This window comes from Equus asinus, chromosome 9 (assembly GCF_041296235.1).
Source record: "Equus asinus isolate D_3611 breed Donkey chromosome 9, EquAss-T2T_v2, whole genome shotgun sequence".
Lineage (NCBI taxonomy): Eukaryota > Metazoa > Chordata > Mammalia > Perissodactyla > Equidae > Equus > Equus asinus.
In genome coordinates, this window is record NC_091798.1 from 20,657,125 (window position 1) to 20,680,372 (window position 23,248).

The 23,248-nt window shown below is 36.8% G+C and overlaps 1 protein-coding gene and 1 long non-coding RNA gene across 3 annotated transcripts in view; both read right to left on the reverse strand.

Annotated features, from left to right (window-relative positions):
* LOC139046141 (uncharacterized) overlaps nucleotides 1-1,906 on the reverse strand; it is a 67,906-nt gene extending 66,000 nt beyond the window's left edge. The window contains exons 1-2 of the long non-coding RNA XR_011505736.1: nucleotides 1,787-1,906; nucleotides 1,196-1,293 (exon numbers count right to left, since the gene is read on the reverse strand). This is a non-coding gene — a long non-coding RNA (uncharacterized lncRNA). The remainder of the gene's footprint in view (nucleotides 1-1,195; nucleotides 1,294-1,786) is intronic.
* A 4,720-nt stretch (nucleotides 1,907-6,626) lies between these two features.
* Nucleotides 6,627-22,970, reverse strand: GABRA6 (gamma-aminobutyric acid type A receptor subunit alpha6). 2 transcript variants are annotated; one of them, XM_014842750.3, is made up of 9 exons: nucleotides 22,502-22,970; nucleotides 22,192-22,310; nucleotides 21,553-21,620; nucleotides 19,363-19,583; nucleotides 19,196-19,278; nucleotides 18,766-18,909; nucleotides 18,207-18,359; nucleotides 16,712-16,971; nucleotides 6,627-8,207 (listed from the first exon to the last, which is right to left on the reverse strand). In XM_014842750.3, exons 1-9 carry the CDS (start codon nucleotides 22,537-22,539, stop codon nucleotides 7,932-7,934), a joined length of 1,362 nt encoding a protein of 453 aa, XP_014698236.2. In that variant the 5' UTR covers nucleotides 22,540-22,970; the 3' UTR covers nucleotides 6,627-7,931. The 2 variants fall into 2 exon arrangements, with proteins under 2 accessions (XP_014698236.2, XP_070373217.1); XM_070517116.1 differs by lacking the exon at nucleotides 22,192-22,310 and having other exon boundaries at nucleotides 6,641-8,207; nucleotides 22,502-22,967.
* Between the last annotated feature and the right edge of the window lie 278 nt (nucleotides 22,971-23,248).

Below are 23,248 nucleotides of genomic sequence, written 5' to 3' on the forward strand. Positions count from 1 at the left end.
CACCTTCTTTGGTAAGTTTATTCCTAAGCATTTTATTCTTTTTGCAGCTATTGTAACTGAGATTATTTTCTCAATTGCTTTTTCAGATATTTCATTGTTAGTATATAGAAATGCGATTGATGTATGTTGATTTTGTATACTTCAACTTTGCAACCTAAATGTGCATTGACAGACTAGTGAATAAAGAAAATGCGGTATGTACACACAGAGTGTAATATTGCTCAGCCTTAAAAAAATGAAAGAAATCCTACCATCTGCAACAACGTGGACGGACTTGGAAGACATTGTGCTAAGTGAGATAAGTCAGTCACAGAAGGACAGATAACTGCCCTGTTCCACTCTGTGAGATATTTGAAATAGACCTGTAGAAGCAGAAAATCGAATAGTGGTTGCCAGGGGGCTGGGAGGAGGTGGAAATAGGGAGTTGCTCAATGGGCATAAAGTTAGAGTTATAAAAGATGAATAAGTTCTAGAGATCCGCCATCCAACATAATGCAGATAATTAACAGTACAGTACTATTGTGCACATGAATACTGTCAAGAGGGTAGGTCTCGTGGTAAGTGTTCTTACCACAACAAAAAAAAGAAAGAAAGAAAAGAAAAGGGACTTGAGAAAACTTTTGGAGGCGATAGATATGTTTATAACTTTAATTGCTGTGGTACCATCAACATTGATATATGTATATGTCCAAATTAATCAAATTGTATATATTAAATACATGTAGCTTTTTGTGTATAATTATACCTCAATAAAGCTGCAAAAAATTTTTAAATAAAACTAGAGTACACACACAGACATGCAAACATAGACATACACACAGACACCAATAAACTGAAGGATATATTGTGGATCTGTTGTAATAAATAAATAAATAAACAATCCACTATTACAAATTATTCACGTTACATTCCAAAACTCCTTCCAAATAAACTGAGGATTGCAGTGATTTAAAAAAGAAGGAAGAATAAAATAAACTAAAAAGAAACTTTTAACAAAACTTGTAGGAAAAATTGTTTTATAATTCATCTCTTTTCTATGGAGGAAAATAAGTTGAATTAGGTAAATATGGGCTTAGAGACATGACTACTTGAAAGAAATGTTCTGTACAGCATTATTTAGGTATATTTTCTCTATTCATTAGTTTAAAATGTTAGAACTAGTTCCTTTTAAATCATCTTACCTTTCTAGGCTTACCTTCTGAGTAAGTGACCTCATAGATAAATACATGACTGATTTAAAAAGGAAATCAGGCAGGCACAATTACAGTGTTTCACAGGAGTCTAGAATTTATGCTAAAACAAAAGAAGAAATAATTGTTCCACTTAACGAACAGAGTAACATTTTAATTCATGGGTTGACACTCCTAAAAGCAGTTTAAACATTTATATTCTAGAGGTGACATCATAGTAAATATAAAATGTAGACTTTAGTTCCTTACATCATTTAATGAGGAAATAATCAATATCACTGATTTGTTGAGCTCAAAGCAGCTAGTTAACTGTAGCTGGTTATAACCTGATGACGTTTAGTAAGTAAGTATATTCTCTGCTTTCCTACCAGAGCGCAGAGTGGTTTCTACATTACTGTGGGTGGATTCCTGATTGGCAACCACTTGTAATTCTAATTATGGACTTCTGGTCAGGAGTTATCAGCTGAGCAACCTTCGCGCTGTAGATAAGCATTCAAGTTGGCGAGTTGCTGCTCATATCTTACTACTAATCTAAATGGTATTTGTTTTCGCTGTCAGAAACATTGTCTGTTCCAGAAGGCGTCAGTCTTACATACCGAAAGGAAGATGCGTCCTGATGATTCTATGAGAGCCTGAACTCCAAATGCCCGCAGCCTGTGGAGAGAGACATTGAACAATAAACTAGAAAGTGAAAGAACTCAACTCCAGAGTACACGAAGCAATAGTGTTATGTGGGGCAAATCATTCTACTCTTCTGGCTTTCAGTTTTTCTTGTAAAGAAAAGATGTTGGCCTAATTGCTCTCTGATTCCCTCCTGCTCTATCATTTCACAACACGTGTCTAAAATTTTGCTGAATCCTTTGAGACGCAGCTGCCAAACTGGAAATTTGATTCCTTACAGGGTTGTTCCGAGGAGCAAAATTGCAGGACGTATTCACTCAAGTTTGCCTCTTGTTATCCTTTCTATAACCTCTTAAAAGAGAGTGTGCCTGTAGTATTGAGCGGTTTTTCTGTTTTGCTCAAAGAACCAGTAAAGTTGGAATTGAAGTCAAGAAAGGGTAAAAAATGGAGATAATTGTGGTGAAATCATGCTAATAATTTTGAGTACTCAGGCGCTTTTTTTCCCCCCACAAACTACTCTCTAGTCGTGTTCCAATTAATCAGCATCATAACCCCTTGAGGGAGTTAAGTAGCTAGTATTAATAGATGAATAAAGATGCCCCTTTTTACTTTAAGAAGTACCTCCCTCAGCTTTATTTTTAACACTAATTATCTCTTTACCTGGGGTATGATGAACTATTCCAATAATATCACATATGTTCTTTTCATGTGGTCAAAAATAGTTTATCTTATAGATTTATTTCATGATTTTGATGACGGTTCAAGAAAAGTATCCCACGTTGGTAAATTCCAAGTTCTTCCTGATTTTCCAAGGAAGAATTTAATAACTAAATTGAATTCACCAGCCTTCATGAACTTATCAGCTCTTCCATTAATTTACTGTGTTCTGGCCTAAGTTGCTGAACTTTTTTGTCCCTCCCTGCAAAAGGCAGATAATTTATTGCTCTGTAAAAATTTAAACTTCTTAGATGCATTATACAAATTCAAAATAATATTATTGTCATTATATCTGATATCAGTCTGTACCCTTTGAAAGGCAAAATGCCAGTGGACACCACGGGCTAACTGTTTCAAACCTCAATGTTCAAAAACTTTCTCAAATTTGTACAAATGTGTGTACAAAGTTACATTTGTGTGTTTGCACAATTTATGCACAAAGCATACATCTAACTAGGTCTCACTTCTTTATCTTGTTTATCATTGAAAAAGTGAATTATAGATAAGGTAGAAATAAAATTAGGAACTTTCTTTAGAAGCATTTGGTATTTATAGAATTGGACGTGATCCTAGTGATAATGTGCTCCTGTTCTCTCATTTTTCAATGTGCTGAAGCTGTGTTGGAGAGTGATTTAAGAGAAAGTGTTTAGAGAGTCAGCCCTGATGGCCCAGCGGTTAAAGTTTGGCCCACTCCACTTCAGCGGTGGCCCGGGCCTGGTTCCCAGGCACAAAACCACACTAATAGTCTGTCAGCTCCCAAGTTGTGGCAGTGACTCACATAGAGGAACTAGAAGGACTTATACCTAGAATATCCAACTATATACTGGAGCTGCAGGGAGGGAAAACAAAAGGAGGGGAAGATTGGTAACAGATATTAGCTCATGGCCAATCTTTCCCAGAAAAATAAAAAAGAGAGAGAGAGAAGTGTTTGGAGACAAACACCTGAATTTGACTACTGACTACTCCTAAACAGCCTGCAGGCTTGGCCAAAACCTAGACCTTATTTTTTTGCAGTTTTGTAACTAGGGCATCAATTTCTAATTCATTGAACTGTTCATGTTAAGTAAGGGAATGTATTCATAGTGAAAATACTGAAAATTAAAGAAGAAGGAAGAGAGGGTGACAAAACAGATGAAATGATGTGCTTCTTTGTCTGAAAAGCCACTAGGTGAATTTTTCCTTTTGGTCTATTGGGAAGAAATCTCTTCAATTCAGTTTTCTAATGCTCTCCCCTTCCTCCTCTCCTAGACTAGGCCATGGATAAAGAATGCATAGGCGTTGACCTATGTATGTTTCTATTTTGTTTCCATATCTCTCAGCTTCCATTGCAGCAGTTGCCACTGAGAAACAAAATGAACAAGTTTGGGGAGTGAGCCAATTTGGCGAAGATCATTCTTCTCTTCCTGTGTTACTTAATGCCCCTAGCAGAGCATGGCACTCACTTACCCGTGTCTTCTTCATTCCTGCCATATTGTGTTATAAATATCTCTATTAGCACTTCTCTCCTTAGATTCTAATTATCTGTCGATGTTTCTCTCTTTTCACTAGACTGAGTTCCTTGAGGGCATAGGATATATACTACTTTCTTTTTTAAATTTCAGCACAGCTCTGGCACATGATAAGTGCTCAATATGAATGAATGAAGTTATATATCAGATTAATAATGGAAAATAAATTTAGAAAAAGGCAATACAGAAAACTATATATGCAATGTATATTGAATTAGAAACCAATCTATGTGTAATAGAGACTTTGACATATATAATTCATGGTCACCATACTTGCTAAATTTGTGTGTGTTCTGTATAGTCCTACCTGTATGGGCCTTCTTTTAAACCTGATGGCCATGCTTGATATGAGTTTATTATTTGAATAATATATGAAGAATGAGCCATACTTTTTTGGACATTAATTATTCTATGTATATTTTGGTTTAAAGAGCTGCAACCTTGACTAAAATTGCTATACACAATATGCTATGGTTTATTGATCTCTGAATATGTACCAGGAACTGTAGAGGGATCTCTACATTTAAATTTCAGTCCTCAAGTTGCAGTGAAGGAATTTTGGTATCCTTATTTTACAAATGAGTACCTTGGATCATGGAAGTGAAAATGATGATACCAAATTCATAGACAATTGAATACATGTGTTGTTTCTCTCTTCCTCCAAGTGACTTTCAGATGACCTGCTAATGAATTTCATAATGGCCTGATCTAAATACGTTTTTGCTAATAACACTGAGAAAAGAGCCAGCCGTTGGACAATTACGAGAAAGACGGAAGGGTATAAATAATGCACATCCTGGATAACTGGCTCACTTGAATTATCTGTGTGGCAATGGCAAAAGCACTCCACCCTCATCTATTCTATCCTAAATATTGCTTTTCAATATCTGGGATAGACTCCTACACGGGGAGAGTGTATGATTCACTGAGGAGAACTAGTTGTTAAGAGGCCACCGCTATAAACTTAGTGACGTACACAAATGCCTTATATTGGCATAATGCTTCCCAGCATTCTAAGCCCTTTTTCATAAAATAAAGAAATTAAAAATAGCTCATAATATATAGGCTAGCAGAGAGAAGCAACACAGCATCTTGATTCAGACAGAAGACAGACCTGGATTCAAATTCTCACTCTGCTTTTCTTCACTGACAGTGAGCCAGTTATATGAGCTCTTCTCGTATCTGTAAAATGTGGGGAAAAGATCTTAACAATACCTTCCTTAAAAGATTTTATAAAAATAAACTACTTAGTTCAACAAAAAAGGCAGTCTTTCAATTCATTTAGTAATGGTTGAGAAAGAAGCAAATTAATTTTAGAAATGTAGGAAAAGTCTGTGTGCATATTATCCTTCTAACTCTGTGCATAAGGCACCTAGTCTGGAAAAATTCCCATTCAAATAGACATTATATTGCTATAGTGTGAATCTCTAGTTTTCCCTCCAATATTCACCCACCTGCTCACCAGCACATGCAGTCAGAAAGATGAACGTAGCTCAGGTTCTGGAGGATGTAAGACAATAATTGCCATTGATTTTTCTGGGACAGAAAGCATTAGACTGCCAAAATCACAGGCTAAGGACATTATTAAACCATAAAACATGATCAGATAGCCAAACTTTGTGGGAAGCTTTTTGGAAATGTACCCTTTTGGTTATCAGCACCACACATCACTCAAAATTTTCAACAGTGACTTGTGGTTTTCTTTTGTTTTTGGTGTGATAGTACACATTTTATTTTATACCAGCTAATATTTGTTATAAGCAAGTTTATGATTATACATTTCATAGACCAGACATAGAATGCTTTTAACCTTAATTTTATCAATTGTTATGTCAATGCTTAATACTAGCGGATAATAAGATGATATGATGATGATACCACCACTACTACTATAAACAATCACTTATTATGGTGCCTTATATATGCCTGACACTGTTCTAGGCAATTTAAACATGTAAATTCATTTGATGAAAACATATGGAAATGAGTTTTTACAGTGAGTGCTTTTTGACAAGTCTCCCCACTCCTGCATGTCTTCCTCACCAGCTCTTTATGGCTCCCAAAATTCAACCATTCGGGAAGCATTTTAAAGAGCTGAAATTGGACACTAGAAGAGTTTAAGCTCCAGTCTGTGTTCATGTTTAAGCTACTGTCTCTTAGTTGCAAATCCACCCTCTAAATTTTATAACACCCATGCTAAACTGTACAGTTTTCACTTCTTTTAAGATGCTTCCTACGCAGTTCTGAGACTAGGAGGCAGTGTAGGGAGATGAGAAGGAAGAAGGGAAAGGGCCTTCCTCATTCTGTCCTAAGGCTGTTCTTGCATGGGGACTGTCCTGATAATGGCCCTCCACGCGGGCAGCAACACCAAGGTCTGCCTGTGGCTTCTTTCTGCATTCCCAGGACTAGCCTCATCAGACCCCAGGCACCGGTCCCCTCTTAAAGTCTAGGCCCAAGCTCCTTGGGAATCTTTCCCAGCCTCTCTCCTACTCCTGGTTCTTGTCTCCCTAGAACAATTCTATGTGGGAGGAACATGGTGAGAGTTGGTGTCAGGAAGAGTTGGAATAGTAGAAAGGAAGAAGAACAGTTTCATTCATTTTGTTTAAGATTTATTGAGGTAAAATTGACAAAATTGTAACATACTTAAAGTGTACAGTGTGATAATTTGATATATATATATATATACATTGCGAAATGATTCCCCCCATCAAGTTAATTAAACATCCATCACCTCACATATTCACCTTTTAGTGTGTATGTGTGAGAACATTTAAGTTCTACACTCATTAAATTTCAACTATACAATACAGTGTTATTACCTATAGTCACCATGTTAAACATTAGGACCTCTGAACTTACTCGTCTCATAACTGAGAGTGTATTGAGTGAGCAGGAAGGAGAGGAAGAACTGACTGTTTGAATACGAACTCAAGTCTTTCCACGGAGCGAGCTGACTGAGCCTGTCTGTCGCATATTTCCTACCTCTCAGAATCATCAGGGACACTAACACTGGGCAGAAGTAACCACTTCATTTCTGCATGTTTAAGGAAATCCTTCTCTTTAGCTTTATTAAACTGATGCAGAAAACCATGTTTATTGCCGTTTTATTTAGTAGTATACTTAGAAAGGTGGAAAATACAAGATATAACCACAGTCATGATATACAAAAATTCCTTATAATCATCAATTTTTTTCTACAACTTCATGGAATTATAATGACAGTATTATTTTAAAAGGAGAGCTTAAGATAGAACAACACTGTATTGCAGTCCAAGTGAAGCTATGTACATATGCATATGTAATTTATGATCTATGTATACTTCACATGTATACACCCCATTTTATTGAGGTAAAATAGCACAGCAAGGCTAAAAACAAATGGCTAAGCTCAACGCAGGCTTTACAATGCCGCTGAAAGCCATTTTACTAGCATAAAGGCCTCCAACATGCTGGTATTAACCTACTGATAAATATTTAGACGATTTCTATTTTTCTCACTTGAAAACTAAGCCAAAATAAACATATTTTAAGGCAACCTGTGGAAGTGCCAGCATTTCTTATTATATTTGTTTTGTGGTAAATGCTATTCACAGTGACAATTAAAATATTCAACAATGAAGGGCAGAGATTGGCAAATTCATCTTGAATCCATCTGATTCTCCTATAAAATTTTTCTCTATGGTACAGAAAAGTCATATTTTTTAGCAACCTTCAACTCTCAATTTTGAGGAGTAACATTATTGGCTTTTGGCCCATACGTGCTTACTCAAAGCTATGTGTTAGAGATTTTCAATTTTGATTTCCTGTTCAGAAAAGCATCTACACAAGTCTCAATGCTATTTAAAAAAAATTGAGAAAACTGGAACTTTAGAATACAGGTTGTCCTGGATGCAGTCTATTCCACACTGCTGCTCACTTCCATCGTGTCTTTGGAAAGATACACTACCCAGTACACAAGGTTGAATCCTGCAAATGCAACCGGGAAGAGAATCCGAGAATACTGGTCTATTTTACTGGTGCCTCCGAAGGCTGGAGAAAGCGGTGGGGGTGTGACAGGTGTGGATTGTAAGATGGGAGCTCTAGTGAGGACTTTGTTGGTCTCAGAGGGTGGAACTATTGGCAAAGTCAGAGAAGTGATTCTTTTCTTCAGATGATACCTGGAATCAGGATGCTGTGGGGGAAAAGACATAAATATTCAGCTGGGTAAAAGAATAGGGATCACTTATTTAGTCATTCATCTTTTCATCATTGACAAATATTTATTGACCACTTAGTATGGAAGACAAAATATCAGAAAATTATTAACAGTATTTGAGGGTGCTACATTTCCAAGAAAGTGGTAAAACAATTTTAAAAAAATTCATTTTCTTCTATCCAGTATAATTTAATACATCAGCAATTGATGTCAACCATGTTCTACATCCCAGAACCTGTGTTGAACATTGTACCATTAGGAAGAGATGAGCAAGGTCACAAAGGCTTATCCACCCCCTGGTTATGCATAAGCCTACAGGGCAATGAGTGCAGGCAATGAGATGGGATTTCAATTTGGAAGATGCGAACAATTTGTTATTACAAGGAAATAACAGCATTCTTCTTGACACATTCCCAGCCTACATCCTCATCTTCGCACATTCATAAATTTGAACCAGCTGAGATAACAACAGAAAAATATGAAGGTGCTCGTGTGTGTCAAAAGCCAGTGACAAAGTAAAAATATCCTTAAATTGAGCAGGAATTCTATTCATCCCTTGAAATACAACTGCCTCTCAGCCCAGAAGTTCTCTGTTGAGAGCTTTCTGCTGCCCATTCAGAACTTCTCCATTGATCTCCTTTGATCTCCACTGATCTTAAGTCACCAAAAAATGATTCATTTACTAACGTCAGAAATGTTATATGTTCTTTTCTCTCATTAGATTTTCTGTTCCACTGAAATCATAAGACAACCAATTTTAGTCTTGAAAGGCATATTTAGCACACTAATTGATAGGTAAGAAGGCTAAGGTCCAGATAACGGAACTGCTTCGCCCATAGTGGCACAGCTTGTAATAAACACACTGCTCAATTACAGTGCTTGTTTCATCACAACATTTTCTGATTCAGAGCCTCTAATTCTGTTTGCTTTCGATTCCTTTCATACTGTTGGAGACTAGAGGGCCTTGGTCTGATTCTTCTCTTTTCTTGTCTACATCCTATAATAGTCACTCTCCTTGTGGCCAGGGTGTCCTTACTGGGACTCTGCCTTCAAACACTTGCTGTACATTATCCCTGCTCTTGTAAAACCACCTTGTTTCCTCCCTGGCAGCAAAATTGCCACTTTGCTGCCTGGCAGGGTATGCTACTCACATGGGCAGATTCCTGTGGCTTTAGCCAGCAACCCTGGGGTAACAGGATGAGGCAGCCGCCTCCCCTGTGCTGGTTGAGCCACAGGACCAGAGTGACCCGCCGATGTAGTGACATTTGGACTGTGGGAAACAACCACCCCACGAACTTCTCTCCACATTCCCCTCCTGAATTTTGCTGTTTGAGATGTCATGAAAGTTACTGAGTATTTAAATAGTTATAATCATTATTGAGAGTTCAAGCCCAGTATGCTTTTAGGGGCAATGGGAAAATCTGTTTCTTCAGCAAAAGCAAAAATGAATCTGTGTAATTAAATCTGATTTGACATGACCATGGCAACTTTCAAGCAAAAAGTATCTTTATTTGTTATCTATCGGCCCAGTTTTGTGCTGGGCACTGTGGACAGAATTAAATAAATCATAAGTCTTGGAGGTAGAAGAGAACTGACCATAGTAGAGGGCTTAGTCTGCTGACCTTGGACAGGAAATGACACTTTCTAGAATAAACATAGAAACATCTTCCAAGAGCTTTCTATCATGTTTCTCAGATGCTAATTTGAATTTTCATCCATTAAATACGCTATTAAAATATTCTCCACCTGAAAGAGCAAAATGTGCCACTGTTTCATTCTCCAAAAAGAGTTATATTCCTCCTAGATTTATGAAACATTAAAATATTTCACTCTAGTAAAATGTCTAAAGATCATGATGATGTAGAAAGAAGGCAAGTCTTTAGAGCATATTTACTTTCTAAACTCATCTTAACTTTAATAGCGTGCATTGCCTGTGTGAAACCTGTGTTTCTTTCTTTTTTAGAGTGAAAGAGTGCAGACATGAAAAAGTTCATTGAGATAAAAAAGTGGTGGTAAAACATAACCCACCATAAAAATGTAAGTCATTATTTTATCTCCCCCTCTCTTTTAGAGATATGGGGGAAAAAAGTTATTTGTCAATTTCTTGGCACTGTCACAGTCTCACAAATGACTGAATGAGGATCGTCAAATAACCCTTGTCCAGAGTTAAGTAGCATCATTCAAGACCAAACACCATGAAAAATTTAAGCACAATGGCATTGGCCTGGAATTAAAAGTCCCCTACAGTAGGATTCCCTTAATCCTCATCTATTTCCCCAAACAATCTCAATGGACGGTTGCTTAAGAGTTAAGAGGACAGGAGAGTCAGAAAGCCCTAGATTGCAGTTCTGTATAAACTATCTACCTGCTGTATGACTTAGACATGCCATAGATGTTGACTCTCCTTAAGCTTCAAGTTCCAGTCTTTATAGTTAGGGACAATTATTACTTCTTCCGTAAGCTTTTTTTCTTTAAGAATTTGAGAAAGAAAATGTAAGATTGTGTATACTTTTATAAACTTTTCTGCCTACTTAGCTGTTACAACTCTTTTAACTGTTATCGCATTCTTCTTTGTAAATATCATTTCTATTCTTCCTTATCTCCTTTCCTGACATGAAATCTCCTTAAGGTAGAGAGCGCATTATTCTCATGTAGAAGTGCCCCACCGTGCCTAGCCAGAGCATAGAACATAGTATATGCTTCTATGCATAGTATATGCATAGAACATGGTATATGCTTAATAAACATATGCTGAATCAACAAATGAATGAAAATCTAAATGTTTTCCAAGATTTCTTAGAGTAGTCAGGTAAAGAGAAGGGGGAAAACATTTTATGATTATGTTACACTATATTTTAGTATATTGTTTTATATTACATTATGTTATAGGGACCATTTCTAAATGCTTTCTATTGATAAGCACTACAAAGCACTTTGCATGCATTATTTTGCTTATTCCAAGAGAGAATCTATAATGTAATAATATTGTTTTCATTTTAGAGTTGAGCAAATGAAGGTTCAAGCAGAAAGCTCACATGAGTAACAAGTGGCAGCATTTGAATTCAATTCCTCTCAGATGCCAAAAATCACACTTTTAACAATTACTATGTTTTCTTCCCAACTTTAGGGTTTAGGTCGCAGTTTCTCAACTGCAGAACTATTGACATTTGGGGTAAAATTATTCTTTGCTGTGGGGGGACAGTCCTGTGCATTGTGGGATGTTGGGCAGCATCCCTTGCCTCTACCTATAAGATGCCTGTAGCACCCCTTCCCTGGAGTTGTGACGACCCAAAATATCTCAAGAGCTTGCCAAATGTCCCCGGGGGAGAAACTCAGCCACTATTGGGAACCACTGATTTACAGTTACAACTGTCCCACTGCCCAGTGGTGACTGGGGGGATTTCCTGCAAGCAGCACATACGATATGCTCAAGGAAAGACAAGAGGCCTGGCTAACCCACACGCTGGATAATCAGCCCCTGGATAATTAGCAATTTGCAGTACAGGAGACCAGACACCAACTTAAAAGAATCGCATTGAATTTCTGAAATGAAAAGAAAGCCAATTTTGCAAGCCAGCCAAGCTACAGGTTTGCATCTGATCCCGCCTGCTCCATTGTAAGCCCAGCAGCTTCAGCTGATGGTAAAATAGGCTTTTGTCAGAGTCCAGATGAGGGCTCAGCTTGGGGCTGTCACTGTTTTGAGTGGAACACCTGTGGTTTTGAATTTTTCCAGGGCTCCCCTGCTGCTGAGTGCCATCTTGCTTTGGGTATTTTTAGAGCACTGCTTTGTTTTAAGTAATGCCATATTGCAAAGGTACTTTGAGTCAAACTGGACTTCATGACAATCAATAATGTGATGTAGGGATAAGGCATTTGGGAATTACTTAGAGCAATTTTGATACAACATTCGGTGAGTCTAATATATTAAAGGGGAGGGGGCAAGAGTTTACCTCCCAAGAGAGATATTCTAACCAGGGCTGCATAACTCAAGTGACAAACAATGCATCTGTTTTAAAACCAGCAAACAGGGGCACCAAAAATAAGAGAAAATACTTTTGAAAACATTTAGTATTTGACATTTTTTAAAACTATCATATTATCATTATGGAGAAAATGAGAACTCCGTCAAATTTTCCTGTGTTTACGTTACAGCTGATAGAATTGGCAGCAGAGATGATTCTAGAATTTCCACAGAGAAGTAGCTTATTGGCAGCATTCTAGTGGGTCACTGGTGCTAGCGGCATGTGTAGAAACCATATTGGAATGTTTGGAGGGCGCAGAAAGAAATATTGGATGGGGATTTGATAGAAGGTAACGGAAAGAGCTAATCACCTACTCCCCTCATCTAATGCACCCCACCTATCTATAAGTCATACCATGGCACAACCATGGGGAAAGGGCACCATGATCTTTCTGGTGCTCAGGGTCTCTGACAGTCATAATCTAACCCTTAATTCTATGGAGTAATGAGAGTACTCAAAGAAATCTTGTCAACATGTGGAACAGAGAGGTAAATCTTTCAGTATTCTATGCTTCATATCTCGCTACATAGGTGGAGGGCAACATGGTAATGACCCAGCAGTACACAAAAAGGAGTACACAAAAGATGTTTGTCTTATTTCCCTCTCTACGCCCAACTTTCTAGCAACAGATTTAGTGCTTAGAGCGAGGGCAGGCTCATCTTTCTGCTCTCAGTTTAGGCATCACTTCCTCCAGACTGAGATAGGTATGGTGGCATGGTTTCTCTTCAGATTACTATACATCTCTAACCACAGCCTTCATCACGATGTACTGTCATGGCTCATTGTTTTGTCTCTCTTCCTGCTCGACAAGAAGCTCCATGAGGGAAGAGGCCCTAGTGATGTCACTCACTAATGGATCCTCTGCATTCTACAAAGGGTTTATAAAAGCATTTAACAAATACTTACGATATGAATAATTCAATGAATACATGAGTACTCAATAAATGGGTGCCAGGTGAAAAGAAAAAAAAACAAATGAATAAACAATATAATCAGTATAAATCTAGTTACTGTCCAGACTAATGAAATTTTGGTCAATTTCATTTGTAGATAATTTACCAAGAACATCACACCTCCTGTGAAAAAGAGAAGCCACACTAGATGTGTTGCTGGGTGGAGGGGATTCACTCTTAGGAACCTTAGTGAGAAGGGCTCAGACCTTTAAAGTAACAAGGAAACTAGCAAAACATCCATAACGAGATCAAGGTTCAAACTTGATCTCACATGCAGAATAAGTAAACCCCAGACATATAATAAATTCTGAAACATCCACACAAAAGTAACTCTCTAATGCCAAGATAGCATGCCAGGTAGAAACAATAAGGAAAGATACCATATAAGCAGGAAAGAAGCTGCGGGCAAATTCTCAAAACCTAAAGAAAAATAGTCTCCAGTTCCAAATGCCTTAAAATCAGAAAGATAATTAGTCTATAGAGCACGTCTAAGGATTCAGTTTTAGCGTCTCTTTGGGTTTGAGTTCTAGATTTAAAATGCCTGAATTTCTTTATCATTATTATATTAAATTTCAAGGTCAAATCAAAGTGATAAACTTTCCCCACATTCATTCTATGTAGTTTCCTGTGAAAAGCAAGGAGCACATTAAAATATACAACATAGAACCACATGAAATATCCAAGCACTTAATTTCATTTCAACTTCACCACAGTGGTTTGCTATTTCAATGTCCATCCTACAGAAATAATGTTATTTTGATTACAATTGAATAGGCATTTTTAAATGTCATGGTATTTGAAAGAAAAAATGACCTTGCAATCATAATATACCGTTGTGTTGTATAAATTGCAAATGTGCAATTTGTTTGTTCCTCTACATTATGTAGGTAAATTGCGAAGTTTTGACATGAATAAATAAAATGTGAATGTTCTATGTAATCATCTATATTTATTTTTTGATACCTACAAGGTATGTATTGTTTGGTTTGGTTATTTTTGTTTTTATTTTTACACTTCTGACCTAGCCTTTCAGAAACGAAATTCTCCTTTTCACTGCCTTAAAATATTTTAAATAGCGCCAGGTTTAGAAATAAAATTTTTCATAAGAAAAAAAGTTAACTTGCAAGAATAAAAGTACTTGGAGATGATTTAAATGCAATTTTTTTATACAGCTTCCCAAAGGATCTGCTCATTATATGTTACTATTTTAGAATTGCAGAAGGTAGTTTATATGAAGATCTGAGATCTTAAATTCCATTTTATTAATAAATTATACCTTTAAAATAACAGACAAAGGGAATGATAACTCTATGCTTCCTCTAAGGATTTGAAATCATATTCGTCTCAGCAATATATGTTTCAAAAGAGCTGAAGCATGGAAGTTGGTCTTTCTTTTTACCTCAACATCAGATCAATGAGCATATTCAAAATCGTTGGAGTTATTGTTTTACCCTGTTTCTCATGAATTTCTCTGTTCATTTTTACTGTATTTCTCAAATAAGAAACTGTTAAACTTAATTCTGATAAATATTATTTCTTATTTCTTTATAGATATATGTTAAGATAATATATGACCTTTGGACAATATGTCACTTACATGCCTATACAAATGCAGATACCTTATAACTTATTTTTGTAAACAGAAACTTTCTCAAAAATATTTGGAATTTATCTTTTCTGGAAAAAAGAATTATTTTCAAGTGTTTTGGACTGAGTCTTCAGATCAGCATATGTTTGTTACAAAATTTATATTTTTGTGACCTTTCAAAACACATATATGTAAAGAAAACATCATTAAGTCCAGGCAAGAATTTTGAGAATGACCTCATCTACATTCTGAAATGTTTACCCAATGATACGCACTCTTTTCTATTTCAGTCTTTGAGGAATTGTTGAGAAGGGGAGAGCCTCATCCTCTGTAAAGTTGTGAAAATCATAAGTTCTAGAATAAATTCCTGGTTTTTCTACCAACTAGTGACTAATACTCTCCCTCTCCGAGATTCTGTTTCCGGTTTTGTAAAAGGGGGTAATTAGACTGGATCAATGTATGGCAAACTTTGTTTTTTAATGAGGGCTAATTCAAGAAAAAAATCTTTAAATTATATATTTCTACTTATCATGGTAATGGCCTTATTTTAATCCTTGGAAAAAATGAAAATTCTCAAAGTTTCTTAGTTTATCAAAGAGAAAAATTTCCATAAAAAATTATCATCATTTTAGCCAATAAATGCCCAAGTTTTTGAGGAGTAAAATACATATAGCTTTATAATTTCTGTGTTTTTTGTTTTTGTTTTTGAGGAAGATTAGCCCTGATCTAATGGCTGCTAATCCTCCTCTTTTTGCTGAGGAAGACTGGCCCTGAGCTAACATCCGTGCCCATCATCCTCTACTTTATATGTGGGATGCCTACCACAGAATGGCGTGCCAAGCGGTGCCATGTCCGCAGCCGGGATCCAAACTGGCAAACCTCGGGCTGCCAGGAAGCGGAACTTGCGAACTTAACCTCTGCGCCACCGGGCCAGCCCCACAACTTGATAATTTTTATCATCAAATTTAACCATGAATTACTTGGGCTGCATGTGGTTCTGTGATTTGGAAATGTTCACAAGAATTGATCAATTATAAAGAAATTTTCAATTCAAAGTGTATTACTTGATTCTACAGAGCAAAATTTTCCTCTTTTCTAAGAGCTCCTGTTTGGGTTTAGATTACAATAAACATTATACTTGTCAATCAGTTCTCTAATCCATTAAAAAAAAATTGTGTGTGGCTTAATTGTTATGAGAATTTCCTCATATGTGAAATTGAAATTTTGGTGGCATGTTTATGACCCGTGAATTTTTAATGCTATGATTTGTTTCTTATTCAAAAAGCCTTTGGGGACCAGAGCTTAGACACAGCAAATCTAAACTTAATTTTACAGATATTTCTCACTGATTATAAGTCTTTGAATGAAAAGACATGAATATGCATGTATTTAATATATGAATGTGAATATGAGAGTGTTTTCATATGAATCAAAAACTTGGGTTATGACTCAGCATTTATAGAATCTAATAGTCACATCTTGCCCTCATGAAATAAAGTAGCAAGCAAGTTTCTAACAAAAATTGTCTATTCCATAGGACTCCTGTTTCTTTCTTTCAGACTCTGAAGCTTCATTAGAAACTTTTTTTTTTACCTTATTCTCCCTAGTTGGTGGAAGTGAACCTCTTCAAAAGAAACATCTGAAGGCTAAGAAGAATTTTCTAGTCTACTCTGAGAGGTTGGAATCTGCCAGCACTAGTGAAAATGATGAAAGAAGAATGCCAAAAGTTTAAAGATAAATGAAGGATTTTTGCTTGACTTTTTTCTGTGAAGTTGGAAAAGAAGCTGGCCTTGAAACCAGAGGTTGTGTAACTTGTGCTCAAACTAATATTACATTTGGACTATTTAGTCGTTTGTGATCACTGTTTGAGTTGCCTTTTCCTATACGGTTGGTAACATTAAAAAAGTAAACAATTACCAAGACAATCTCAGCTTCCAAGGGTTCAGTTGCTTTTGAGATTGTCACTGGGGGTGAGGCTGCAATCTGTGCCTTCCTTTTGGCCTTCTGTGTCTGAAGATTCGTAAAGTAGTTGACAGCTGCAAACTCAATAAGAGCAGAGAAGACAAAAGCAAAGCAAACAGCTATGAACCAATCCATGGCAGTCGCATACGACACTTTTGGCAACGAGTGCCGGGCACTGATGCTTAAAGTGGTCATGGTTAAAACAGTGGTGATCCCTAAAACGAGAAAGAACGAGAAATGCAGTATTAGCGTTTGGGATCCAACAACAAGATCAAATGAGAACATGTTGTGGAGAGGATTAAACACTCTGCAAGTGTAATTTTTATTATTTGTTTTCATAATCATTCTCAATTAGTATCATGGGTATTATCAATTTTGTATCCTTCAATACCTAGTATAGTGATGTGTACATTGTAGTTGCTCAAAAAATATTTTTTGTATTGAATTAGTTTAACTATTGTAAAATTTGTCAGGAATAATTCTAGTTGTTTACTTCTTGAGAAAACATAGCAAATTATTATAACAAGTAATAAAACAAAATTCATCATAGTTGTCTATACCAGATGAATAATAAACATAAAATTAGGTTCCACTTTTTTTTTATGTCTACCTTGGTTTTAAGGTAAAATATTTACTCATGAGAAAACAATTTCATCTCTCATCTGCCAGCAGTGTCTTGAATTATGACTTGGGGAATTTATATAATCTGAAGATGGCCAACAACATTATATACATATTCTTTTATAATTTGCAAAAAGAGATCTATTTGAACATAGCAAATTAAAAAGTCAAAATTCATCTGAGAGTTCAATTCAATTCAGTTCTTCCCTATGAACTATTAAATTTACAATCATGAAAACTCACAAAAAATTAGATTTTGTTACTGACGATGTTTTCTGTTACAGTTCTTTTTCTTATTTCATTCTGTCGCATCAAAACTGGTTGGATTCTATACATCAAAAATGGAACTAAGTATTTGGGTTCAACTGTGGGAAGCTGGTGATATTTAACTAGTTTTAGACCTAGAAAAATGGTAATTATTTTTATGGTTCAATCTAATAAAAGCAAAATATAATTTGCCTATTAGGGGTTCAATATCATAGCATTTGTTTTCATAGATTTACTTGTCAGTTTTTACTTTTCTGCTTTTCCTTAGTTATGAAAAAGCAAACGGAGATTTAAAAAAAAAAAAACAAACACTCTCCTAAATAGAGCACATAAAAGTCACAGGAAACCAGCCAGAATTCTTGCTGAGACTATTTTCTTGTTGATTCACTATACAACTTACAATAAGATGACAGTCATTTTACACGATCCATGTGTCTGAATGAGATAGGAGTCTATTTCCCTTGTGGATGGAAAAGTACACTGGTGTGAATATTCCACTAAAATACACAAGCAATGATAGCTGGAGGATGAGTGGAAGTAGAGTTCAAAGAGTAAAGCATACCAAAGACAGTCCTGGCTGGGACAGACTCCTTATTAATCCAGAAAGACACCTGGGAAAGAATGACCGTCATAATGCAAGGAGTATATATTTGTATCATGAAGTAGCCCATCTTCCTTTGCAAGTGGAAATAAACTGTCATTATTACGTATTCACCTGTTGGAAGACACGTATATCATATTATTGCTGTTGACAGCGTGCAAAAAGAATGTAGCTAGAAATAAATCTTGGAGATCTTTAAGTTAACATGGGCCAGAAGAAAACAAGCAAAGGCATCTTTCAATATATGACAAAGCTACTTGATAGCAGATGATAGATACATCAACTCAGTTTTCGGTGGGGTTCTTTGTATCACACACACACACAGCTACCTATTCCGAGATTACACAAATCTATGTATGCACACCGTTGCAAAATCAATTTTAAAGAAGGATACTGATCACTTCAAAACAGCAAGCTTAGCTGAGGATGGCTAACGCCGAGAAAAAAGAAATACATATTTTGAAAATGTGCGCTGGAGTCACCTTGCCGGATGGATGTAGTGCATTCGTCAAATTCTTACCTGTGTTAGATTTAATTGTCTCACTAGATACTGTTTGTCCAATCAGATCATACTGGAGGAGGCTTGAAGATTCTTCTGGGACTTCAACTGAGTAAAGTGGTCCTTTTTTCCATGTATAAATGATTTCACTTTTGGGGTAAGCATCTGAATTTTTTAAACAAATTAAACATAGTATTGTGAATCTGACTAGTTGTATTTCTCTTTTCTTTCAAAACAAATATTTCAAACAAATGTTCTTTAATGTTTTCTTTAATCTGGGTGACTAAAATTTCTAACTATGTATGAGATTGACAGACACAATGAAGTAAGTTTGCTCCTGGAATCACACTGAGAAGTAATATCTCTCTTTTGCTTTCCAGTCTCTGACTAAACCAAATAATTGCATAATTTGAGTTCATCATTTGACTCTCAGAAGCTTTTTGTAACTTACAACTCCCAAACTTGAGTGGACAAGCGTGTCCATCCATAGGAAAGTTCACCAGTCTCATAGGACAGTCAGCATTGATAGTAAGCCTAGGGACATTGACACAAATGGATCTGAGTTAGTATGATGGACAAATAATTTGGGCAGAAGAAGTAGAATTGGTGAAACCTCACCTCATGGTGTATAGAATGGTTCCATTCTGCATTATTCTGAAGAGTTTATTAGGAGTTGTCATATTGTGAGCAATTGATTTTTTGCCATTCCTAAAAAAAGTGTCAGGTGTCCAGATTTTACTGACCATCAAGTTATTCAAACTCAGAATCTCAGTTGGTCCCCCAAACTTCAACCTCTCGTCAGTCCAAGTCTGGCGGAAGAAAACATCCATTGTATACTCCTAAGAGAAAACAAGATATTTACGCAGGATGGAGAGATGATTTGTTAAGAATGGTTTATTCACAACTTTATATACCCAATTCTAAAACTTCAGAAATGATGCTACTTTTTATGATAATAGATCATCAAGAAAGCCATGATTTCAGTAAATCGTCATTTTTCTCAAACACAAAGTTTATGATATTCATATAAAAGATAGTGCTGTGCTGTGCAAACTTCCCTTCTCCAGCCTGACGCTCCTCAACATTCCTCCACTTTTTCTGTCAGTCATCCATCTCTCCATCTATAGACCTATCAACTTCCCCCTCCTTAATTTAGAATAAAAACATAAAAAGATTTACAGTGTAGGTTTTGTGCTGGCCTTCCTACCATCAGTTAGTCTAACCATTTCACTTAGCATCTCGTTCACCTTCGAAGCACCTCTGAGCACCGTGGTACCATTCAGTAAAGTTCCAAGGATGGACAAACTTTACTTGATAAGCATCCTCTGGCTGCACATCATAATTATTTCATATTGCTCTCAGAGAACATAAAAGCAAATGTTACCATGATTACTCAAAGCATCATTTAAGTATGCATAATCAAAATTATGTTTTAATTTGTGGTTTTTATGGAATAACTTAAAAAACCTTAAGAGTTATGATGAGGGCCATTGCAAAAGTCAATGACAAATAACAACTTGTAATTATATCAAAATCTTGCCAAAAATTGTTTTGCCTACTTTATGTATTCCTTTTTGAGACCTATTACCGGAAGTGGCAATTATACTTTAAAAATATAATTTGACACACAAAATATCCATACAATAATGATCCAGTCTATAACAAGCCTCTATTGTATAAATATGCTTAAAAAGGTGACACTAGCATAAAATAAAGTTTCATGCATCCCAGACTTCAATAATACAGTAGAATATGGTTGCGGTTATTTATAGTTGGAGTGAGTCAGTACTCAAATGAAAAATATGATAGTAAAAACTTGAGGATTCTGGATAATGATGACTCTCCTTTCTCTCAAGTCTTAAGACATTATCTCTTAAATAAAGTCCTCCTCCCTCTCTCTCCCTCTTCCTTGTTTTCTTTCTGCTCTTCCTCCCTCCTCCTTACATTCCTTCCTTTTTTTCCTTTCTTCCCTTCTTCCTTCTTTCTTTTCTTCTTTTCTTATCAACTCAAAAAGCAGAAGATGAAAAAGTCTCCAATAACTATTTATCTGGAATTACATTTTCCTAATAAAATTTAATGAAGCGCCTCTTTAAAGAGTTATATTTATTTCAGTTTTAGCACTTGTATTTTACTTTTAGGGGGAAATGCTACCCAAGAACTTTGAAAGAATACCATGATACTTTTTGTTCTAGAAGACTAGTTCAGGTGTTCATTGCCACTTACTATAAATACTCTCTTACAAATCCTACAGCCATCTGTACCTGGAACAGAGTCCCCAGAACACCTGCTGGTCCATTCTCAACATAAAAGGTGGAAAGCATTAGCCTTTCCAAGTGACTCCCTTTACTGCTTTAATAAAATACACTGGGAATGATATATTACAAAAAACAATGATGTTTTAAGTTTCACAGATATTCTCAATACACTGTTACATGGCATAGCATCTTTGTTCATTTTTCTTTTTTCTACTCAAAAAATTTACTAGGACTCCATAAAGATGGAGAAAATCTTCTCTTTGTGGGGAAGAATCAGAGCATGATATGTGGACAGAAGAGAGGACATCACCTTAGAAAGTCTCTCAGAATAAAGTGCTCAAGCAGAGCCTTTAGTGAAATGTGCAGGAGATGAAGCCAGTAATCCACTGTAATGGCCATGCCCTCCCAGCATGAGCACACATATTGCGTTATGGACCTGGAGCCAAGCTAAGTAACAATGCCCGTTACGTTAGTTCTGGGACTTGGCTTTCTCCCCCCAGCCCCCAACCTCCCCGCTAAGTAAAATTACCCTCCTCAGTCAGAGCTCACTCACCATCTCCACATCTGACACGGGCCCAAAACTGGTCACATAAATGTCTGTTTTGACTTCAGTGACAGCATCTGAAATTAGCGCAGAGGAATGGGGGCAATTATCACTAATGATGTTAAGGGGACTGAATCTACTAACTCTATCACAAAGTCCCTTCTCATGAGCAGAATCTGCAACCCACCCTAAAGCAGTGGGCATCCTTGGGTCTTTCAACTCTGAAAACTCCTACCAGTTGCCTTATTTTGAATTTATTCTGATTGATTTGAGGAATTTAAAGAATGGAAGAAAACTAGGTTTATTATAATAAAAAATATAACACTAACATATATTAATAGCTTTAATGGGACAGATGCTAAGAGAGTGTTTTACATAGAGAATCACTCATTTCACACACACACACTCTATGAGGCAAACGTTTGTACTAAAGGTGAGGAAGCTGAGGCTTAGAGAGTTCAAATAACTTGCACAGAAGGTCACTAATTGAGGGAGGGGCAGAGACTGGGTGGGAACACACATGTGGCCTCTCTCAGATACCCCTGCACCTTACCACTCTGCTATCCTTCTGAGGCCTCTGGGCCTTGGAAGGGCAGTAAGGGGGAAGGAGCAAACAGATGTTTGGTCTAGTAAGGATGCTGCTCTCACTTCCAAATCCTGGACGCAACCGATTGTCATAGCCTTCAAGCAAGTTGTCCAGGATCCGACTGATGTTTTCGGAGTAGAAGTTTCCTTCATCTTCAAGTTTCCCTAGGGCATTTTCTACCCTGTAGGGAGACAGTCAATGATCCTCACTCCCGGCCTCGGATCAAATATACTGTTCAATTTACCCTCAACCACGAATACATGGCACACCACCCAGCCTTCTTCCATGATTTGGTAGAGAAGCCACACAGTGGGGGTGTGCTTACCCTTTCCTCAAAGCTAAAATGAAAAATAAGAAAAAAATCTTACTCACCATAGAATAATGTACAGCCAGGGCAGAGGCGACGCCATCCTGCAGTGGACTGAAATGCCCAGTTCACCCTTCTTTTGGTTCCTCCTCCCCCCAACCAGCTCCCCTTTACCAATCAACTAGAACAACCTTCCAGACCCCTCATTTCCCTTTCCCTTGTTTGTGTCCAGCCAGTAATCCAGCAGATGAGAAGGTTTCCAGTAAAACTTTGAGGGCTCTCCTTGCTCTCTTCGTTTTCTTTTCCACCTTTTCACGTGGACCAAGGTGGTTTGTGGTCTTAGACTATGTCCTGATGGACACTCAGTCTCCTCTGACTGACTCAGTTGGAAAATGAGAGTCTGAAGGGACAGTGCATGGTCAGAGAGCAGTGACAATAATTGAATAAGGCATTAGGAGAGATTAGAAGGAAGAAATCCACTGCTAGTTTTGGCATGGAATTAGCAGGGCTCTGTGAGGAAATCTGGAAAGCAGTGGCTTCTTGCTGGTTGAGATTATGTTCCAATGGGCTCAGCATTTATTATTTCTATGGTTCACAGAAGGATTCCTACACAGCTCTTACCACCTAAAAAGCCTAACGATAGTGGAATCCTCTTGGATTCTCTTTCTGATTTCATCAGGTTTATTGCATCAGACACACCTTTCCTTTGTATTTAAAAATTGTCTCTTATTACCCATTGAAAGACACTTATAACACACCAGAACAACTCCAGGTCATTTTGCTATTGGGTTAGTGTTTTTTAAAAATACTTT

Coding starts and splice junctions, on each gene's coding strand:
- GABRA6 (XM_014842750.3), bottom strand. CDS start 22,539: ATGGCGTCGCCTCTGCCCTGGCTGTACATTATTCTATG. Junction 22,311..22,501: donor TGGCTGTACATTATTCTATG/GTGAGTAAGATT, acceptor GTCTCCCTACAG/GGTAGAAAATGCCCTAGGGA. Junction 8,208..16,711: donor TGGAAGCTGAGATTGTCTTG/GTAATTGTTTAC, acceptor TTTCCCCCACAG/CATCCTGATTCCAGGTATCA.